We start from the raw sequence: 23,809 nt of genomic DNA, 5'->3' as shown, positions 1-23,809 counted from the left end.
GCCTCACTAAACTGCTGGGTGAGCTCCTATAGTGGATGTTAGCGTTTGCATCATGTAATAGTTTGATAAGCTCTACCACATAGATATCCTTCATCTCTCTAGAGAAGAAATACCTTGAGTGTCAGTGGGCTATATGCTAGGTCTACACATAAATAAATTGGAGATCCACAATGAAAGATAAGCATGATCTACCACTGCTCCAAGGACATGTGGTGAGACTAAAAGATCCTGAATATATCATACAAGCATTAGTGAAGTAAGTACATAATCTATCGTGTTAGCACCATGTCGGTGGGGATAACATGTAAAGAAGCTTGCTAAGGGGTATCTAGCTAGACCATTAAGAATGGCTAGTCCATGTGTCGTGCCCATCTCCACAAGATATCTCCCATACTTTGTGACTTCTCCCATGTCCTAAGAGGTCCTCTTCATCTTTAACTCTGCCACAACTTGCTCTTGTAATATATCCTCAAATGTATAAAAGAAAGACACCGAATGGAAGGTTGTCCTAGGATTAAAGTCTCCTAATAGGATGATATCTCCTCCCTTGAAAAATCCCATATATCCTCATCCAAAGCTACATATGGTGATTGCCCCTTAGGTGGGGCATAATGAGATGTCATAGGGGGGATACAACATATGGCAATGTATAGAGTGTTCTCCTCACTCTATGATCTTACCCACATATATCTAGCTCACTCATCTCTATGAACCACTTGGATCATCCAATAGAGTTATCCTTTGAAGAGCACTACCACTCCTCTAGACCCCATGCTACTCTAGTTAGCATGTCTCTTTCATGTATGCAAATTCTTATCTATAACTCGTCACTCATGGGAGTATAGTATGTGGTCCATGATGTGTCTTTGAGTAGAAGACTATGCATCTCCCTCTAAATGTCTCCTCAAATGCTATCACATCTAGTCATAGAGCTCCATTATAGTTCTAGGCTACTACTATGAGATTGGTCCCATAGGTCTCGCATCATCATACGATGTGTCTCTCCATTACAGTTCTAGGCTACTACTATGAGATTGGTCCCATTGGTCTCACATCATCATATGGTGTGTCTCTCCATAATCACTACTCCAACTCCCTTGTAGAAAGCCATTTTATCTTCCTCCCTAGTTGCTCGAATTTTGGACATTCACTCCCTCATGTGGGCTAGCAAGGTGGGGGTGAGGTTGTATCCTAAGAACACTCTAGTTCCCTCTAATGTATTGCGTTGCGCAAGCAAATCCTTTCTAGCCTTCAATGTGGGGAAGCTTATGATGAGGGTTGGCCTTTTCAAACTTTCCCCCATTCCATTTTGTTCATTTTGCCTCTTGCCTATCCTCTTCCTCCACAGTGCCATGAGGCCTTGTTTCAACATGTCCCTAAGTTTCTAAATCTCTTCATCTTGTGTTGCAACTTTAGTACGAATGGATGTGCACTCAATTTCCAACATTTTGATATAATCAACAAGTTGCCTATTCGTTGTGCTTAGAGCATTATCATATTCCCTTTTGAAATTGTTAATATAGTTTGTGATTATTTCCTCAATCTCAACGTGTTTTATCCCCATGAGACTTATGGAAGCTCCTATTATTGTTCAATTAGAAGCACTCTTGTTCTATTAAGTTGACTCTATGATTGGCATCTTGAGAACATTTCAAGTCATGGCATATATAGGGCAAATCCAGGGCGAGGACAATAGGACCAAGTGACAAGTCCATGGGGGTAGTAAGTTGTGATAGGTCAAGTAGAGATGTCATAACCTAAGCAAGGCTGGGGCAGGGCAAGGTGGGGTAGGATAGGGGTGGGGTAGGGGTAGGGTTAGCAAAGGGGTAAAATGAGTTAGGGCAGAGTGGGGCTAGGACAAGGTTGCAGCAAGGCAGGGGGAGAGGGTAGTGCCAGGTTAGGGTAGTGCAAGGTCGAGAGGCAGGGATGGGCGGGGCAGGGAGGGAAGGTAGGGTAGGGAGGGCAGCGAGAGAGAGAGTGTGTGTGTGTGTTGGGGGGGGGGGGGGAAGTGAGGGAAGCAAAGCACATGGTAACTTTGCTTCACGTGATAACTATTGTGAAGTGGCCTAGACATTAGTATCTATTATCAAAAGTTTCTCGTGGATGCTGATTTCCACTCCATATCCTTAAGAAAGAAATATGTTTTATTTTCAAAAATCTCGTCTAGGGTGACATGGTCTCGTAAATCAAATACAAAATACTGGTTTTTAAAATTTATCTAGTATGACAAAATGCCGCCTATCAACATCCTACCAGGCCGGCCAAAAATTACGACTCGTAATAACCAGGCGGGGAATGCCTCTCTTGTGATGCAATGGCTATGGAGGTCGCCTCAACAAGTAGCGGGGCTGCTGCATCCGGCACACAGCCATCCTCAAGGGCTGCACCAGCCTCTCAGGCCCCCCAGCCGTCAGCCAAGCGGAGGAAGGCCCCCGCAGGGAGAGAGGAGGTCTCCGTCCACTACGCCATTGGCCCTACCGAGGACGATGCCGTCATCAGACAGCGCCTCCTTACCAGAACCACCACAACCCGGGGGGAGCCCCCCCTCAAGAAACTGCTCCGCAAGTTCGTCGTTTTCGCTACCGAGATCGAGAAGGAGGCCGATAACCTCGCCGATTGCGAGAAGCTGTACAAGTCCTTCCTGCAGGAACTCAGTACTTTCGAGCTTCCACTCCAAAAGACCAAGGTAGTCATTGATGCCAATAGGCGTGAGCAGGAGAATTTCAAAGAGTTGCAGAACGAGCTCTGCCAACAAATTGTACAGGTATCATTGCACAGTTTGTCTGCTAGGCTTGCAAGTATAGTACTCTTTGAAAGAGCTTTGCCAAAACATTGTACGAGTATCATTTCAAAATTGTCCCTCATAGGTCTTTATATGTCTGCCAAATAGACCCTTGGCAGCAAATTCTGGAGGTATCATTTCACACAACTTCTCGTATATTCTTATAAGCTAGCTTACAGTCCTTGCACGATTATTACCAGCACATCACAAGAGAGAGCAAGACAGTGTTCATGTATCGTGTGTTCATGAGATTTTATTAAAAGCCGCTTTAAGGAACTTAAGAGGCATAATCTTACCAGTCATCCGGCAGGGTACAAGCAAGGTCTACAAATGTAGGAAGTTTATAACTTTTGGTACCCATGTTGAATTACTTGAATGATTCAGGTGTACTAAGGTTTTTAGAACTTAACTTTAATCTAGTCTACCCAGTATTTAACATTGAGGTTTCCCTCGATGTAGTGCAAAATTTTTATACTTTTTGCTCATAATGAAATCTTTGCCAAAGACTCCTTATTATGTTGTCAAGAAAATTTCTAAATGTCATTTAATAGTCTAAATACAATTTGGTAAATGAAAGTACAAGAAGTGGGTGTAGTGATGGAAGTGTGAGAGAAGAGAGAGGCTACAAAGAAAAATGGACACTGCAAAAGAGTTGAGAAGAAGAATGCTCAGGAAATGGAATTCATATACCAAGACGAGACTATACTAGACAATAGTGAGTCATTGGCTGAGTGGGCATTGGCACTGGCTCCCTCTCTCCAAGAGGACTTGCAAGTAATGGAGTATGTTGATGATGATGTTTGAGGAGGAGAAAGCTCCATCCTATATATAGGCCCAAAATGTAAGCAGGTTGGCCAGCCTAGAAAATGGGAAATAAAATAATCAGGTCAGCTGTAAATCAGGCTGGTCGGCCACATAATAGAGGTGCAAATAATGCAGCCCTAATCATGATTGAAAAACAAATATGCCTAGCACAAATCATGGTGACTCACAAATGAACTCCATAATTTGCTAACGGAAAGAACTATTTGCAAATCCACAAAGGATTCATGATCAATTTGATTTGGTCTAGGTAAATTGAAGCCAAGTCTAATCAGTGGTGGATTAGACCTTGAGGTTGAGCATTGTCTAGATTGCTTTTGGCCTACGCTTAAGTATTTTTCTAGCTTACTCATGCTTAAGTATGCACGTGTCTTAACTTTCATTATTTTTCAGTGTACAATTTCTTGATTAAATATATATGAGCTTGGGTGTTGGTTTTATTCCAAGGCAAGGTGAATCTTTGAACACATGAATTGACAAATTTCTACTAGGAAAGGATTGGTGATATATCTTGAGAACTAAGAAGTTTGTTTCAGCTCAGACAAATTTTGAGCCTCCCCCATTGTACTTTGAGCAAAACCTTTGTTATGAATGTGTTGCTTTAGCTAAAATTTTGGTAAGAAAGCATGCTTTGAAACAACCTTGTACAAATTTACCATTTTAAGTAACCCATGACTTAGACTTTATTAGTTCAAGTTGTTCATTAAAATCACTTCAGCTATGAGAAGTATCCAAGAGGTAAAAATTGAGATAGAACTCAAATAAGACCTTTCAAATAGTTTGTCATTTTAGAAAATACTCAAATATTATTTTATTAGATACCAAAATGAAGAATGCATGTCATTGCACAAAGGAAAATTGTAATTGACATCACACAAAGGGCTTAATCTTAAGGATGCTCCCTTGGGCTAGCTAGGCATTTTATTTTGAAAGAGGCAATATAATTAAACAAAGATTGTGAATGTGCTCTATCATTTTGATTCCACAATATTGGATCAATAGACATGTGTTCTATAGTGAGCAATCGAAGAAGAATTTGGAAGCATATTTGCCTTGATGATTTTGAAAGTGAACAAAATAATCATATAAAGATTGTCAATGTATTCCTTGTCACTTTGATTCCACATGATTGGAACAACAAACATGTGTTTGCTACAATGAATAGTGGAAGAAGAATCTAGAAGGATTTGAGCTATAAACACATGAAATAATCATGGGCTTCTTTGTGGTGCACGTGATTTCTACTTTTGTGCTTTGGTGGGGCAAGCTTGAGGTTTACCAAAATTTGTTTGTTGTCTCAAACTTGCCATATACGACAAGTGCCAAGAGCATGCTTGAATTCAAAGCCTCTTACGTTCCTCTTGACATGCAATGCTTGTGGCAAAAGGAAGAACTTAATGTGGATGTTAGCAACAACGAGCCATATTGAAGAGAGTGTATCAAAAATCAAAAAATAGATTCATCAATAAATATAGTCTTTTATAGGCTTACAAAAGGAGTGTCAATGAGACACCTTAGAGTGGGACATATTATACATGGGCTTCTCTTTTCATCAACAAGAGGACATATCAAGGATACACTTGTCAAATATGTTGACAACAGTGTTGTGGTAGTTGGAAGGCCACAAGCTAGAGACCAAAATGCAATAGTCTCTAGGGTTGAAACTAGTAAACACAACAATGTTATTGCTTGAAGATGATGATAGTTGATTGCTAGAGGCTGCAAGCAACTCGGCAACAATAGAGGAAGGTGAATATAATGTTACATGGCCCATGGGCTTGCATTGTAGTTAACACAAGTTGTTTCATGCATTGGAAGTGTTTGGACAGCAGGGCGACAATGTTAGCAGAGTATTTGTCAGCTCATGTGTGAGTTTGAGCTTGATCTGGGCTGGGCATTTTTATTAGGTATTTTAGGTTTTTTTCTGGTGTGGCATTTTATGCCATTGGGGCATTTTATGCACCAGTTGGCCAGCATTAAATGCTGTCCGACCAGCATTATTGCTCCCCACTTTTTCAGCCTATTTATACTCAGTGGCTCCTCCTCAGTCAGTCACTTCATCTTCACCATCTGCAGACTCTGTGGAGAGAGGAGCCAGTGCCAGTGCCCACGCAGCCAGTGCCCACGCAGCCAGTGACTTACTCTTGTATGCGACCGTCTCGTGTTCAGATATATGGATTCCATTTGCCGTGCATACATCTGAGTTCTCATCTGTATCGTGTTCTTTCTTTTCTCTTTTTGTCTTGTGTTTCAGCAATTTGTTTCAGCACATGTTTATGCTTCCACCGCTGCTCCACTTCTGACATGGTATCAGTTTTCAGGATTTGTGTTTCTGCTGTGTTTTCTTGCTGATTTCAGGACTGTTTTGTACCCCTGCTGATCAGACGACTGCTGTCGCAGCCAGGCGACCTGTTTTGGGGCTGTTTTCTCTCTAAATTCCATCTCTTCTCTACTTCTCTTCTTATCCTCTCCATATGGCTCCTCCGTGCACTTCCACTGATGATAAGTTACATGGACCTGATTATCTCACATGGAGTGCTGTCATGAAAGCTTGGTTTGTGCATCTCGTTGGGACGGTCCTCTACAAGCTCCCCCCGGAGTTTGATGGATTGGCCAATGCTTTGCGGGCGCAGACATCATCGACTCCTGTCAGTTTTACACATATGACCTTGATGCTTCTTGAGCATGAGGCATCCTTGAGATTACAGGGGCGGCTTCCGGCACATTATGGAGGTGAGGCTTATGTAGCTTCAGAGAGGGGTGATGGGAAGAAGAAGTCGAAGGCCCAGTGTTACCACTGTGGCAAGAAGGGACATTTGCGGAAGGACTGCAAGAAGTTAGCGGCTTCCAGGAAGGAGGAGCAGACGACGAAGCGGGATGATGACTCTACCGATGAGTCCTCTCCTTCATCAGACTCCGACTCCGATCCTCCGACCAAGGTGAAGTCCCAGGCGCGGAAGGGATCCTCTTCTTCGGATCGCGGGAAGGGCTTGGTGGCCCCTTCCTCGGCTGCTTTCTAGTGGTGGTGATGAGGTCATCCCTCACGACTCTCTTGTGCCAGAGAGGGAGTGTGAGCGGGTGTTCAGATGGGGCAGCCGCGCCTCATCTATATTTTTATACAGGTGCACAGGTTCCAGAGAGGGACGTCCCTGACGCATCGACTTCAGTCTGGCGGTATCAAATCTTGGAGCTGGGATTGACATCCAGGTTCATGATGAGCTGGTTATCTGACAGAGAGCGGGAGGCTTTCGTCTGGAGCTCACATGAGGGGACACTTTGGCGGTCTGGCCAAAGGCGGGGACTCCATGGTCACCTATGTTCAGAGGCATTTTTGACAGGATGGTCTTGTATGCTCCTGCGAGACATTGATGATGGACACAGAGACATGCTATGATCTTCTCTATTTTCAGGTGTTTGGTACGATCGACATCGACATCAGGTTCTCTCCGAGGCACCTTGGTGGTGGCTTGATCACCCACTGCTTGGGTATCCATGGTTCTACTTGGTGGTTCTATGTTGTATAGTTTCTGATCCCTTTTCATTGTACTATTGTATTGTATCAGATCACTCATGATCTGAGAGAGGGTGTTAGCAGAGTATTTGTCAGCTCATGTGTGAGTTTGAGCTTGATCTGGGCTGGGCATTTTTATTAGGTATTTTAGGTTTTTTTCTGGTGTGGCATTTTATGCCATTGGGGCATTTTATGCACCAGTCGGCCAGCATTAAATGCTGTCCGACCAGCATTACTGCTCCCCACTTTTTCAGCCTATTTATACTCAGTGGCTCCTCCTCAGTCAGTCACTTCATCTTCACCATCTGCAGACTCTGTGGAGAGAGGAGCCAGTGCCAGTGCCCACGCAGCCAGTGACTTACTCTTGTATGCGACTGTCTCGTGTTCAGATATATGGATTCCATTTCCCGTGCATACATCTGAGTTCTCATCTGTATCGTGTTCTTTCTTTTCTCTTTTTGTCTTGTGTTTCAGCAGTTTATTTCAGCACATGTTTATGCTTCCACCGCTGCTCCACTTCTGACAGACAACAGTGGATAAGGCTCTAGGGACTAGTGATGACATGGCAATAGTCGCAATGGATTGGATAACATTTGGAGGGAGAGCTCATGGGTGAAACTTGCAAGACAAGGGATGTGCTATTTATAGATGTAGAAGGATCCTTACAAGTTAGGGTTTTGCTTATGGGACATAGAAACTCTCTATAGGACCATTCATTGTTTCGTGAAACTTTTGGTAATTTACATGTTTTGGGGCTGTTGTAAAGAGCTAATCAGTTTGTAATGCATTTTTAGCTCCACAACCCTATTCTTTTCATTCAAGCTCAGGTGGAAAGTGATTGATTGCTATTCATGGGATGCATGCAATGTTGCACTGTGGACTCGTATTTGCAAAAGAAGTCTTTAGATATTGTGTTGTCACTAGCACAACACATCTAGACCCTTTGATATGTGTTTATGGCAGTAAAAACAGTTGTGTTTTTGTAGTCTACAAGTGTTCTATTTCATGACATTCCTTTTTTGTGCGGATTGAGGTGTTCAATGACTAGCCCAGCCCACTTGAGGTCAATTGCTTGCAGTCCAAGGTTGAGGTGCTCAATGACGAGCCAAGTCCATTTGAGGTCTGTCAGAGTGCAGCGGTGCGGAAGCGTAGGACTGAGAGAGAGAGAACGCAGAGAGAAAAAGGGAGAGAAAGAGACAATGTACAATGAAGATCTGCTGTATAAAGAATGCTGAATACAAAGATATACACGGGCGTAGTGCGCTGGACTGCGTGTCTCCACCTCGACGATGCGACCTGCTGTCCACCTCGAAGTCTGCTGCAGTCTGCACTGTCTGCTGTCTGAAATCTGTGAACAGAGACAGAAATCTGCACGGCACGGGTCTGTAATCTGCGACAGAGAAGAATAGGTAGACTGCTGAAGTCGTCGACAATAAATAGGCGAAAAACCACCTAGAACGGGGCGCCAGAAATAGGGCGCAGCCTGGTAAAAACGGCTGCAGGCAGTCGGACTGCCACGTGGCAGTCCGACTGCACAGTCCAACTGCAGCTGCTGGTCCGACTGCTGCTGCTGACTGTGCAGCTGCCTAAACAGGCTATGATCTCTAACACCCCCTCTCAGAGCCTGGACAGGGCAGAAGCCTGAGGGATCGGGAATGTTGCCGAAGTAGAGCCTGAGGAAGCGCCTTCGTAAACAAATCCGCAAGATTATCCTCCGTCTTGCAATACTCCACAGTGATGGTCTCATCTAGAAGCTTTTCGCTGATGAAGTAGTACTGGATCTCAATGTGCTTCGTCCGGGCATGAAAAACAGGATTCCTTGCCAAGGCAATGCAACTCTCATTGTCACATCGCAGCAATGTAGGACGAGTCTGGGGGCACCCAAGCTCCTCCAACAATCTCCGAAGCCACACAACCTCGCATGTGGTGGAAGATGCGGCCCGATACTCCGCCTCAGTAGACGAAAGGGCTACCGTGGGCTGCTTCTTGCTACTCCATGAAATAACACCTGCACCCAAAGTAAAGCAGTAACCTGTTGTAGACCGTCTGTGGTCCACGTCACCAGCCCAATCCAAGTCGCTCCAACCTGCAAGTACAAGATTTGACCCATCTGTCCCTGCGGGGTAATGAATCCCCAAATTAGACGTCCCCCTTAGATACCGAAGTATCCTCTGAGCAGCCTGCCAATGCACCGTCTGAGGTTCACTCATGAACCCTGCCAAGAGCCCAACAGCAAAACATAGATCAACCCTCGTGTTGAGAAGCCAAATCAAAGACCCTATCAACTGTCGATAGCGGGAAGCATCCGCCAAAGGAGAAGCTGAATGGGAAGTGGCCTTCCAGTTCGGATCCATAGGAGTAGAGAGGGCCCGACAATCTTCCATCTCAAAAGTCACCAAGAGCTCCTGTACATATCTCTGTTGGGAGAGAAAGATCCCCCTTTGAGACTGATAAATCTCATGGCCTAAAAAGAAATGGAGTAGCCCCAAATCCGTCATCTCGAACGTCCGATGTAAAGCTGACTTTGTCTCCTTGACCTGCTGTGCATCATCACCTGTGACAATCAAATCATCAACATATAATACAAACAGCACACAACCATCCTCGGAAGTGTGAACATACAGCTGCGGATCGGTCTTGGACCGCCGATATCCCAACTGAGTCTGGAGGAACGAATCAATCTTCTCGTTCCAAGCTTGCGGGGCCTGCTTGAGACCATACAGGGCCTTCTTCAACCTGTAGACTTTCCCATCTGAAGACCAAAGCCAGGAGGCTGCTCAACGTAGATCTCCTCCTTCAAATCACCATTCAGGAAGGCCGACTTCACATCCAACTGATAAACAGGCCATCTCCTATGGCCAGCCAAAGCAAGAACAGCTCTAATGGTTGCCATACGAGCTGTAGGGGCAAAGGTGTCATGACAGTCAATCCCTGGGCGCTGGGCAAAACCCTTAGCAACAAGGCGAGCCTTGTGCTTATCCAAAGTACCATCACTGAGATATTTGGTCTTGAAGACCCACTTGACTCCAATCACCTTCTTCTTCGGGGGGCGTGGCACAAGTGACCAAGTGCCATTCCTCTCAATAGCCTCCAACTCAGCTTCCATAGCTTTCTTCCATGGGGCGGACTGTAAAGCCTCCTTCACGGAGGTGGGCTCTCGATCCTGCATAACTCGGGACATCAAACAATAATTGGAGCACACAAGCTCCGAAGAATGCGCCTGGTGCCTCCGTGACCGCCGCGGACCATCCTGCGGTCCCCACTCCTCAGGAACCCCCTCGATCCCTGAATCACGGAGTGTGTCACGGGCCCAGCGAGGAGGAGGCCGAACCTCCCCTCGTCGTTCTCCATCAGTAGAAGACTCTGGAATGTCCACCGGTGGTAACTCCTCAGAAGGATCCGGTGGAACAGTAGACACTGTGTCAGAAACAGAATCATAATCAAACGGCACAGGCTCCAGTGGAACTGTAGAAGGAGCCAAACTCTCCCCTGGATCTCCAAGAACGGGATGCTCCTCACCCGTTGAAGAAGTCGGAACCTCCACAAACCGCACATCACGGCTAGTATATACATCCCGCTTGACGGGATCATACAGTCGGTAGCCTTGGGACTGAGAGCTATAGCCAACAAATACCTGTTTTCGGGAAGCCGCTTCAAATTTGTCACGGTGAGCCTTGGGAATGTGAACATAGGCATCACACCCAAAGACCCGAAAGTAAGAAACATCTGGCTTCGTCCCAAAATAAGCCTCAAATGGAGTCATCCCTTCCACGGCCGAAGTAGGGGATCGATTAAGGATGTGGACTGCAGTAGCCACAGCCTCGGCCCACAGAACCTGAGGGGTCTGTCGGTGCTCCATCATGGTGCGCGCCATCTCGATCACACTGCGGTTCTTCCGTTCTAGAATACCATTTTCTTGAGGAGTATTGGTATTGGCAAACTCCTGGTGAATTCCTCTATCTGCACAAAACCGAGCAAATTCATTAGACACAAATTCACCTCCCTTGTTGGATTGCAAGGTCTTCAACTTCCGGCCTGATCGGTTCTCCTCAAAGAGAAGCCAATCCTTGAAGTGCGAGAAAGCTTCTGATTTTAGTGTCAAAAAATAGGCCCATATCATCCTGCTATAGTCATCTACGATCAGCATGAAGTAGAGCTCCCATGCAGGGACTCATTCCTCATAGGGCCACATAGATCCGTAGATACTAGCTCCATCGGTGAAGTAGACCGCCGCGAAGCTGTGTGGGGAATGGCATCCCGATGCTGCTTCCCCCGTATGCAGGAGACACATGGATGCTGGCTCACCACTATATCCGGCAACCCTCGAACAAGCTGTCCACGTGACGCCTTCCAAAGATAGTCATAGTTCAGGTGACCAAACCGAGCATGCCATAATTCAGACTGTGACTGTGAGGTAAGAAGAAGAGAAGAGAGGGCAGTGGAAGACTTCAGTTTGTAAATGCCGTTCTCCTCATATCCAGATGATAGAACCTTCCTCGATTCACGATCAAGGACTCGCACAGTAGAACTGTCAAATTCCACCAAAAGACCAAGGGAGCAAATCTTATGAACTAAAAGGAGATGGTACCCTAATCCTGGTACATGCAAAACCTCTGAGGTATGGGTGCCACCTCGTCCATCCGGAATAAGCTGCATCTTACCCCGACCTGCAATAGAAACTGAAGAGCTGTCTCCAATGAGAACCTGCCCACGCGAAGGTCGCAGCTGGGCAACACCATCTGATGAAGGAGTCATGTGCCGTGAGGCACCACTATCAATAATCCACTCTCGAGATTGGGGAGCCGCCATCGCAGCATCAGAAGCATTCGGTGAAGCGTCCTCAATGACAACTAGATGTAGAAATGCAGCTAATGAGGGTGCAGCCACCGCTCCAGAATCCTTGGTTTCCTTCTTCTTGGTGTCCTTCGAGTCTTTGTCAGGGCAATCCTTCTTCCAATGGCCAGTCTTTCCACAAATATGGCATGTGGAGTCTTTGTCCTTGTCCTTCTCCTTGTCCTTCTTGGACTTGTTATCCCCCTTCTTCTTCTTTTGGTCCTTCCCCTTCTTCTGAGAGGCTTAACCTGTCAACGCCTCCGTCTTGGAAGCATTCTGTCCCTTTAACTGTTCCTCTTGGTCCAAGACCATAGGAACCAACTCTTCCCACCGAAGAGTAGACTCTCGCCCCGAAGCAATAAGGGCAGAGTAAAATGTACCGAATCGTGGCGGCAACTGGGACAAGAGTGTGATCGCCATGTCTTCGGAGGAAATTGGCTTCCCCGCATTCTAAACCTGCATCTGTAGCTGCCTTAGCTTGTTAATGTGTTCCCTTAGCGAAGAAGACTTATTGACGGACAAGGTCCGCATCTGTACCTCCAAAGAAACCCTCTTCATCAGGGTCATCCGATTGTACATTTGATCAAGCTCCAGCCATATCTCACGAGCCACCGTCAAGTGCTCGATGTGAGCGATCACGGCTGTAGTGCATGATAGAAAGAGAAAGGATCGAATCCTAGCATTCAGTTTGTCCCAATGAGACTGGGCCCTGGCCAACTCCGCACGAGCATCGGAAGAGAGTTTGGACTCATCTCTTACCGAAGGCCGGTCAATATCTTCCTGTACCAACTCCGCCAAATCATAGGACTCAAGAATGGCCAACATCATAATGCGCCAAATGCGGTAGTTGTCGCCGTCGAGCTTCTGATTTGTAGGAAGAGCCGGTAAGACAGGCACCTTCCGGTCCATAATCGCCTGGAACTCCAAGTCCATCTCTGTAGACATCTTCACCTGCAATGCCTTCTCAAACGCAAAAGCAGCCCCCTCTGACTGAGTAAACTCAGCCTGCTAAGGCTCTTCCGCGTCTCGAAGCTTCTTCACCCGCCGGAGGCGATGAAAAAGCAAAACCTGCACTTTTAGGTTGAAAACTCAAACTTTCTCCGCGTCAAACAGCAGTAAACAGCAGTAAATCCACCACCTGTACTCCTTTCCTGTGCGCCCACACTCGTTTCAGCCTTGTTCCAAGGCGCAGCCCTCCTGTCTGCCCTTAAATGCAAAAAACGCAAATTTGTGTCGCGATGGAAACTCCTCTTCAGGTTGATTCTGCGCTCAGTCAGCCCTCAAACACTGCTCTGATACCATGTCAGAGTGCAGCGGTGCGGAAGCGTAGGACTGAGAGAGAGAGAACGCAGAGAGAAAAAGGGAGAGAAAGGGACAGTGTACAATGAAGATCTGCTGTATAAAGAATGCTGAATACAAAGATGTACACGGGCGCAGTGCGCTGGACTGCGTGTCTCCACCTCGACGATGCGACCTGCTGTCCACCTCGAAGTCTGCTGCAGTCTGCACTGTCTGCTGTCTGAAATCTGTGAACAGAGACAGAAATCTGCACGGCACGGGTCTGTAATCTGCGACAGAGAAGAATAGGTAGACTGCTGAAGTCGTCGACAATAAATAGGCGAAAAACCACCTAGAACGGGGCGCCAGAAATAGGGCGCAGCCTGGTAAAAACGGCTGCAGGCAGTCGGACTGCCACGTGGCAGTCCGACTGCACAGTCCGACTGCAGCTGCTGGTCCGACTGCTGCTGCTGACTGTGCAGCTGCCTAAACAGGCTATGATCTCTAACAGTCAGCTGCTTGCAATCTAAGGTAGAGGATTGCCATGTTGTTGTAACAGCTTGCAAGGTGATGATGCCATTTCAGTTTGCATTTTTTGCAGTTTCCTCTTTTAATTTGATCTTTTTCAATGTTTGCTATCTTTTTACGTGTTCCATGTGAAGATATGCTAGGGTTTGCATTGAGGAAACACAACATCTATGACCAACAGTGAAATACAAAGACTTAGACAGAGAAGCAAAACTCAAACCCTAAACCCAAAACACAAAAACTTAAAACTCCAACCGAGAGACAAACATAGAGAGAAGAAACTTTGAAGTCAATGAATGTTGTAAATGAATGTAAGATTGTATAGAATGCACAAGGACAAAGCAATGCAGTGTTGGAGAGTGACGTCTACCGGAGATGGATCCCAGGTGCAGTAACTATCAGTTGGAGATGAGAGTGTGCTGAATAGTGAAGGGCAACAGGTTGGTCACCAAAACATAGTAGAGTTAGAGACTGAAATCTAGTAAACACAGTAGTCTACCACTAGAGGAAGGTTGAAAACTCATCAACCAAGGCAGAGAATTGTTAGGGAATAACCGAAGAGGTGTTTCCTCATGTCGATGGCCTGTTGGTCAGCAAAGACGCAAGTACTGCAGAAGTCCCTATTGGGAGGGATAGTAGCAGCGTGTTGCTTGGCATCGGATGTTGAAAACGCAGACTAATCAAGTGCTATGATGGCGTAGCAGATGGAGACCTCCAAACAATAGGGCGATGGCTGAAAACAAGTAGCTTGGATATTGATGGGCTGTAGTCGGCGATGGCTAGACAGCAGATGGTAGGTGGTTGATGGTTGAAATTTGCATGGTAGAGTGAGAAACTTGCCCAAAAGGATAAGATTGAATGATGGGCAGCTTGTTTATTTATAGATGTTGAAGGGTGCCCCAAAACTCAGGGTTTTGGGGGACCATTGAAGCTCTGTTGAACTACGTACCAAATTTGCATTTTTCATTAATTAAGCGTGTTTTGGGGTTGTTTAAAAGTGCTAATCAGGTGTAAAGCATGTTTTAGCTCAATATTCCACCTTTTCTTTCCTTAAATTCCCTCATTTCAATGTTCCCATAGCCCTTGTCTTACTACATTTTGCTGTAAATCTATGCTTTGTATTGCAAATTTGTGAAAGTAGCATGTTGACAATCAAGTGGACCTAGCTGCTCTCCTTGTGTTATGGATTGGAGGAATAGATTGTTTATTTCAAACTTGTTTGAAAAATTATAGGTCATTGATTTGTTAGGTTAGTTCAAGAAGGCTATATAAATCTTCACAGATGATAATTATGTCAAAATTGCGATCATTGTTCAATACAAGTTACCCACTCTTGCCAAGCTACATTATGTTGCTCGCTCAAAGGATCTTTCAATGGCATGCAATGCTCATTTGCAAGTGATTCAAGAGAAGTACAATTGCATTAGTTACACGTGCAATTACTATATGCTTTACATGAGTATCATGTAGTACTGTGAAGATATGCTAGGGTTTGCACCAAGGAAATATAGGAAGTACAACCATACTAAACACAAAGACTTAGACAATGACGTGCAATACTCAAACCCTAAATGCAAAATGCAAAACCTCAAAACTCAAAATGTAAAACGCAAAATGCAAAAACACAAAAACACACAGAGAAGAAAGAGAAGCCCGAAGTGAATGAATCAATGCTGCAAGTTGCCAACAGTAGACGATGCAACAGATGTAGTAATTGCAATAGTGGAAGGTGTGGATTGCACGATGGAGGTTGGAAACAAGTGCCTGATGAATATAGAATGTTAGGTAGCCTCGGTTGAGATGTCCTTTGCAAACGGGGTGTAGGTAGTAAAGCTAGAGCTCCTAAAACTTGCAAAAACTAGATTGACTAAATGGGAGTGTAGGCTGTCTATTGATAGAAAGTTTGGGGCCTCCCAAATTAGGGTTTACATATGGGACTTTGAATCTCTCTTGATCACTCCCGATTTAAAAGAACGGTTAAAATTTATTAAGTAACTTGAGAGCTTTGGGGCTGTTTAATCAAAGTTGATGGTAATTTAGCTCAACACCCCCTCTTACCCCCTCATAGGCCCAAGACTAGAGTCAAAAAGGGTTACAAACAAGTGGAAGTCCTTTTCTTTTCTTTTGCCCTAGGTATTCCATCCCAAAGTATTTAGGGCATCGGGCAAAGGGTGCATGTTGGTTGCCTAGTGACCTATCGAGATTACAGAGGCGATGATTATCTTATCAAGGGAGCCCAAGTATTCACCCCAGAGAGGACAGAGTATTGGACAAAGGGTGCTCATCGATTGAGTAGTGGACTACTAAGTCCTACGAAGGTGGATGGAAACACAATGGACTACCTTTTTTTTTGCGAGGGTTTGTTTTGTTTTTCTAAAGATTTATCATTAAATGAGGGTTTCAAACAAGTTTTCACTTGATTGAGTAATAGTGTTCCAAGGGGAAATAGGGATGGTTTGCTCCAAGACCTTTACAAAACAGACAAGCCTATCCCAACCACTATTGTGTGTTGATGACGAAGGAAATAGGTGAGGTGGAGGAAGTATCTATGGTGGATATGTGGAGAGGATAAAAAGATATGCAAGCTAGAGATTGCCTTCGAGACTTCCGTGTACAATGCCACGAATATAGTGGATCTAGAGTCGGCCACTCCAAAGACTGAAAAGGGATAGATGCACACAGATGGATATTTACATGAATAGAATTTTTCTTTCCTCCACTCTAGTGAAGGCAAAGATCAGTGGCAGGTTCAGCATTCACTTCTCTCTTTTTTCCGTTGCATCAACATCCTAATTTGCGGCTGCTCCCTTCTACATTTGCTGTTTTTCAGCTTGCATTCAGGGCTGCTGAAGCCAGCCTTCCTTCTGTGGATGGGTGGTAAATCCTTGATTACAACCTAATTATAGCAGCAAACAATAAATGCAAATCTGAAAATAAAATTTACCTATTGATCTTGGACAATGCACACCCTATTGGCTCCAAAATTGACGCCCCTTTCGGTATTTCTTTAGCTTTATTTAAAGGAGAAGTTGATTTACAATGGGATTCTCCCGATCCCCTTTGCAATCCAAACTCCCCTTGCTGTCCAAAGTGACCAGCAAGTTTTCAATCTGATTTGCCCCTTGATTCAGGCACTTAATTGGCCTTCACCCACTTCATAGATGATGGAGATGCCCCAAGTTCAATACTTGGCTAGTCCTCCACACGAATTTAGCTGAAATTCACCTTCAGCCCTGAAAAATCCAAGTCTTGGAGCTTCCAATTTTTGGCACGCTTTCTGACGTTGTTGCTAAACCCTAATTTTTGCAGTAAATTAGGATTTAGAGTAGAAAAATTTATAATTTCTTAGCTTCCAAGGGTCCAAATGTTGTGATCTTTGGAGCAAGGCTGTGAAATGGTTGGGAGATGAGAGAGAAAGATGTAGAGATAAAATTTAGAGTTTTGCTGCGAAGAATGACTGAAAATCAGTCAAATGCAGCAGCTGCCTTGCCACAACAGCATTAAATGCTGTCACCTACAGTTTGAGATATCCAAATCACCTGTCACCTTGTACCTGGATGCAATTGCTAGTTGTGGAGGGTCCGAAATTGCAATTGCCTTCTCAAAACTCACTCGTGGTTGGTTGCAATGGCTGAAAATAGGTTGGCCATGGTTGCTCATAGCTCTCCCACATTTGCTACAGCAAGAATGATCTCGTTTTTCCTCTTCATCAGCCTTTTATCAGCCTGTATGGGCAAGTTCGCCATGTGGCAACCTTCCCTAACGGTCTTTCCAACATTATCCATCATTAAATATTAATTTTCAGTAATTATTGAAAATTAATCTAATAATTATTTCGGTGCCTAGAAAAACAATTTAACTGGCCAATAATTAAATTGGCTAGGTATCTTCCACTCTCGAGTCTTTCTGCGCTATCTTTGACCATTAGATTGGCGTTACGTACGATTAAATATTACATCTCTAATGTCACCAATTGACACTTATGGCCAAATGAATGACCTAGGCCAACAATTGACATCAGATACCACCAAGTATGTGTGCAACATAACTTATAACAACTTTTGTCTTTCACATCCCATGATTTTCTCGGGCCTCGGCCTCATAAATTTACTCTAACCCCAATTGTACCTCACATGTGCAACATTTACTTAATCATGTGATTAAAAATTAATCCACATGTTAAGTGAGGTTTCAAAAATACATGTCCTCATGATAGTTGTTGCTACTGCCTCCACTTCCCCTTTATTGCATTTACTACTAGCAGCTCTTTTGCTGCTCTTGGCGGTATTTCAACACCTACTCCTTGCTGTTGGCAGCTTAGCCAGTCTACTAGTGGTTGTTCTTTGCTTAGCCAATCTGTTGGCGACTGTTCTTTGTAACTTGGTGTTTTCTCCCCGTGGCTCAGCTAGTTTGTTGGCAGTTGTTCTTTGCTTAGCCAATTTGTTGGTAGCTGTTCTTTGCAACTGGCTGCTCCTCCTTGTTGTTGGTGGCTTAGCCAATTTGTTGGCGGCCTCTTTGATCAGCCAGTCTACTGGCAGCTGTTCCCTGACTGTTGGCGGCTCATCCTTGACTGCTGCAGCTCCTCCTGGTTTACTACAAGCTGTGTTCGTAGTTGGTAGCTCACTTCCAGCCCTTGAGATGGACATTGCGATTCATGGTTCGTGGCTGACCTCTTTCTTCTTCAGCAAGGCACATTGGTACCCATGGCTTCTTTACCAACAGATAACGAGTTTATTGGGTGTTTCTACTGCGGCAAGAACAGTCATTCCACCGATGCTTGTCGACTTCGATCTTTGCTCCCCACCTCCCCAGAGTATATGCGTCTCCCACGTGGCATTCCTGCCCCCTCTTCTTTTTGGGCTACAAAGATCGTTCTGTATCCAATATTAGAGTATTATGCTCAAGGCAATAAGCCGCAACCGATGTGCACTAAGTCCTTTCGCGCACACGATGGCTCTAAGACCTTACGAGGTGATAAGCCTTCTCGGAGACCACCCCGTTGCGTGGAGGTTTCCCCCACTCACTTTCGGGTATAGTGGCTTCCACGGCCCACATTTCCTCCACAATCCACTCTCCTTGCGCCTATGACTATTCCCCACCCTTGGCTCTTCCTAAGCCTCCTTCTTCCCTACCCTCTTTCACTTAGGTTCGAGAGGCCACTTCTAGGTGCTTTCCAGTTGCTTCTTCCGAGCCCCAGATACCTTCTTTGACACAACTATCGGCACTTCCTTTGTCATCGGATGCTTTGCAGTACGTGAATCATGAGTGGTTGGATTTCCTCTCTCTCTCAGATTGGGATTCAGAGGAGGATTTTCTTCGGCTTCAAAGGGGGCTCCTACTTCTCCTTCCTATTCAGAGAGGGATGCTATGTGCCTTGATGTTTTTCCTCCACCACCACCTTTTACTTTTGAGGAGTGGCTCTCCTTTGAGTAGTCATTTCCTCTAGAGAATCTATCTAGATTAGGGCCCTTGGGTCTTCAGCAATGACTTGGTGGCTAGGCCTTTGTATTCCTTCCAACATGGAGTCACAGAGCTAGCGGCTTCTCTCTCGAGGTTGAGTTTCGGGTTCTACAACTCATCTAGTCTCATGACTATCTTCAAAGGTCTCCTTTCAAGTGGTATTCTCAGATTACAGGGTGGATCTTCTTCGTCCCTTGGTCAACATGGAGCCAACTCTCGAGATCGAGTATGGGCATATCCTAATGGGTCTCGGCACCACACAAAGTCCAACATTCCTCCTATGCATTGCATGTTTTCATCATCTTTGTACTAGGGCGCTTGGGCAAGCGAACAATTTTCCCATGAGGGACATTGTCCAAGTGGCACCTACTACATGCACTTCTTCCCCTTTTTGGGCCTAAGAGGGGGTGTTGAGAAACCCTTTGCCTGTAGTTTTGCGTTTAGGGTTTCACAGTGGACAGCCCCAAAAAGGGATTCAGTGCCACCCTAGAGAGCTGACGTCCTCCCTCTGGGCGCCACCCTAGATAGTCTCTTGCCTATTTATAGGTTGCCTCTGTCACTCATTATACAACTAATTCATTCAGCCCGTCACCTCTTCTCTCTAGCCTCTCCACTACGCTCATACCCCTTTAGGAGGACATTGTGATTTGTGGTTCATGGCTGTCTTCATAATCTTCCTTGTGCTACTACACCCTTGTTTCCTTATATCATATTCACTCCATGATCGAGATCTTCATCATTCCATTCATCAAAGTTCACTTTGTGTTTCTTCATGCAAACCCTATTGTTTTGTTGATACGCCATCTTTTGACATGCTTGAAACTTGCAAAAGCGAGATTGAATGAATAGGGGGCAAGCTGTCTATTTATAGAAAGTTTGGGACCTTCCAAATTAGGGTTTATATGTGGGACATTGAAACTCTCTCAAACCGCTCCCAATTTAAAAGAATGGTTAAAATTCAATAATTAACTTGAGTTTTGGGCTTGTTTAATTAAAGCTAATGGTGATTTAGCTCAACACAACTTGTATAGATTCAAAAGGATCCTCTCATATTAGGGTTTTGATTATGGGGCTCAAAAACTCTCTAGGACCATGCACTATTTAATAAAACCATTGGTAATTTACATGGCTTGGGGCTATTTTAAAGAGCGAGTTAGTTTGTAATGCATTTTTAGCTCAACACGGGAGCATTATGTAGTGTGCTAGTCATTGTGAGTTAGTATATAGATGTATATGGTTTCCACCTAGGCTATGAAATTATACATTTGCAAGGTTATTGACACGTATGGAGTATATGGAACACACATTTATATGTGATGTATATTTACAAGGTATGTATGAGACACATGGATGGCATGTAATGTATATTTGTAGGTGATGCAATAGAAGTATAGTTGCATGAGTTACATGTAGTTTATAGTTGATGTATGTTGCATGCTTTATATGCATATCATGTGGTACATCATTGCTGTGAGGCATTGTTTATGTTGAGTATATACATTACTTTGCCTAAGGTCTGAAGGGTGTTGAGTTTTGTCATGTGGATGTATCTCCGAAGGTTTTGAGAGTGGTTATGATTCATATATGTGGATCGTAACTAGTTTAAGTGGTTGGAATTTCAAACATGTAGAGGGCATGAGCATGGTTAAGCTATAAATACACATGTTGTTTAACTATAATTCTAGCATGTATTTCAGTAATGGCAATGGGTGGTTTTGATAATATTGTAGTGCTATCAAGGGTGATTGCAAGGATTTCAAGGGGAAGGTCAAATGGGGGTGCTTGACAAGGGTTCAATCCCATCATATCACTGGTGCCATTTAAGAATTTGGAAAGGTGCCACTTTGTAACCCTTTAAGAGACCCTTTCTTTTATACACTGAGGAAAAGATTCGGTTCAACTGTTGTGTATCATGCATGAATCAACAAATTCTTTACATTGCTAAGAAGAGAATATTACCACGCAATTAGTTGGGACAAACTTTTGGAAAATTGATGCATCAATCTGTTGAGCGACACCCCACAAGATATTTGGAGTTGATGTGAAAAGAAATATTGCAAGGGGTGCCATTGTTTTGGGGTCAGTTGGTTGTTATCTTGCCTCAATTTCATGGGGCATTCTAGCTCAGAATGGGTTCCACCACCCTTTTGTCAAAAGGAAGGCTGGTTTCAAGGTTTCATTGTTGGGATCCATCAACTCTCGAGTAGATGGGCTTGTAGCACTTTTTTACAAGCTAGAATTGCAAGCAATTCTTTTAAATTGCTCTCAAATATGGTAAAATTCAGCATGTCTTCTTCTAGCAGGGAAGAATCGCATCATGGTGATGCCTCATTAGAAGACAATGGAAATAATGTAATGCCTAATCTTAGTATTGGCCTTCAGCATGGGTAGTATGCTGTAAATGTTGGTTTTGTCAATGAAGTTGGGATTTCAATGTATGTTAATACTGAAAATCAACAAGAACAAATGGGTTCAAATGGATGGGAATCTTGGAAATGCAAAACACTATGCCTTTTGGATAGTGAAACTTGCATCCAAATGTGGGACATCTGGGATATTTTGATGGTAAATCTGTGTTATATACTTTGGCTGGTCATGATATTGGTACTTTTGGAATGTATGGTACAACTGTGTTTGGTATGCAGCCCAAAATGCATGGAATGTATGGGCAAATGCATCTTGGATTGGTAGGCAAAATGCAAAATATCATGCACATGGGGATGTTTTAGTGTTAGGGAGGAGAGCAGCTGAAGGGCCTGTCTTTACAGGAAGCAAAGGTGTATATACAGGCAATAATTGCATAACCAGGGTGAAGCTTTCGATAGGAGCAGCAGTCCACAAACTGCAGGTCAGGGCTATTGCAACAGTTGGGGTCTGTACTACACATCTTGAGGTCAAGAGGCACAACCATATATCCAACAGCCTCTTGCATATCCATAGTAGCCTTCACACCTTAAGAGACAACCATATACACAACAGCCTCCTACATATTCACGATAGTGTTCACAATATTCTCATCAAGTTTCAGCACAACAATTGCATACAATATCTAATGGAAGGAACTTTTGCAGTGCTTCAATGGAGCAGTGTGTGTAATCCTTGAAACCTTTGCATGAGGTGTCACAAGGATGTGAAATTTTATTGCTTTCCTTAGCAGTTGATTAAAAGTTAATCAAGTGTGCAAATGTGACTTGGACATGGGAAGTGCATGTGATTATTTCATAGTATGGGACCCGAGACCTTGAGATATCAGTTTGTGTCAAAGGCAAATGTTGTAATACGTTATGCTTAATGGGTATTAGGTGGTATTGGGTGTTAGAAGTTGGCCTAAAACATTTAATTAGCCATTAGTGGTAGTGATGACACTAGGAAATTGGCATTAATTAATTAATTAACACTAGTTTCGGGCTAATGAGGGCTCAAGATCACTTGAGTGATAAATTGGCCTAGCCAATTTAATTGTTAGCTGGTTAGATTTTTTTTGGGCATAGAAATAAATATTAAATTAATTTTAGGGTTGGATATAACGTTGAAAATTGAGTTTAAAAGTTGTCACTTGGCAAAACTTGAGTATGCAAAGTTTCGGAAAGCTGATTTGGGGCTGAAGGGAGAAGGAAATCTTGTTTTTGCATTTTTGAGCTGTTGGAAAGTGAGGTTTGGCTGTGGATGCTTGCTTTTGGGGTCATTTGTCAGCCATTGGAGACCATTTTGGTGAAGGCGGTTGCATATTCTTGACTAGGGGAAGTTGGTGATTGTGGCTGATGCACTTTCTCCTGAAGATTATAGCCTCTGATGCTCCCTTTGCTGTTGGAGAATTCATTTGGTGTTGGAAAACGTGGTTAGTGGCTCAATTTCACCAAAATCTTATGACAAATATTTGAATTTTCTCTCTCTACCATTTCTCAGCTTTGCCTCAAGTTTTATAGCAATCTAGCCATTGGAGGTGGAGATTCTGGGTGGGTCTTTGTTGTAAACCATAATATATAGTAGAAATTAGGATATGACAACCACCTCGGAAAGTGCACCCAGATTTAAAGGCTTTAGACTTGAATTTTCAGAGCCGAAATCAGTGTATTTTAAGAGGATTCAAGAGGCCAGCCAGCTATCATTGAATTTGGGGCTAAATTATTTCCCAAGGAGCACGAGTGAAGGTCAATCCCCTAGTCAATTAAGGGGCAAATTGATTTGAAGGGTTTGCTGGTCATTTATGATAGCAAGAGATACTTGGATTAGTGGAGGAGGTTGAAGAATCTTAATTGTACTCCATCCATTTGCAATACAAGCTAAAGCAAGGAGTTCCAAGTTCTAGGGCCAATAGGTAGCTCAATGTCCAAGATTAAGCAGTAACATTTGTATTTTCAGTTTATGTGAATTTTATGCTTATTGTAATTGTTGTTTAATGAGGTCATTACTACCCTCTATGAAGAGAAAGGTTGGTTTCATGAAGAATAGCAACTCTTATAGGCCATATTGTAGTGGTGTATTGTATTAAACTTTGAGCTTGGAATGATTGATTGATGAATAAAAGTATGCTTCAAAGGCTTTGTTAATTTAGTTTGGGTTTTAATTGCAAGATATTACCAAGTAGTCAAATT

At 43.9% G+C, this 23,809-nt stretch overlaps 1 protein-coding gene across 1 annotated transcript in view; it reads left to right on the top strand.

Annotated features, from left to right (window-relative positions):
- Positions 1-2,243: 2,243 nt before the first annotated feature.
- The window catches only part of LOC148022006 (THO complex subunit 7A-like), a 70,749-nt gene continuing 49,183 nt past the window's right edge, over positions 2,244-23,809 (top strand). Inside the window, exon 1 of the mRNA XM_087697564.1 lies at positions 2,244-2,764. Coding sequence (XP_087553690.1) covers positions 2,315-2,764 — 450 coding nt within the window. The 5' untranslated portion in view covers positions 2,244-2,314. The remainder of the gene's footprint in view (positions 2,765-23,809) is intronic.

This window comes from Lygodium microphyllum, chromosome 17, assembly GCF_053477565.2.
Source record: "Lygodium microphyllum isolate KBCC chromosome 17, Lygodium_microphyllum_v1.1.10, whole genome shotgun sequence".
NCBI classification, from domain to species: Eukaryota; Viridiplantae; Streptophyta; class Polypodiopsida; order Schizaeales; family Lygodiaceae; genus Lygodium; species Lygodium microphyllum.
This window is presented reverse-complemented; position numbering and strand designations above follow the sequence as displayed.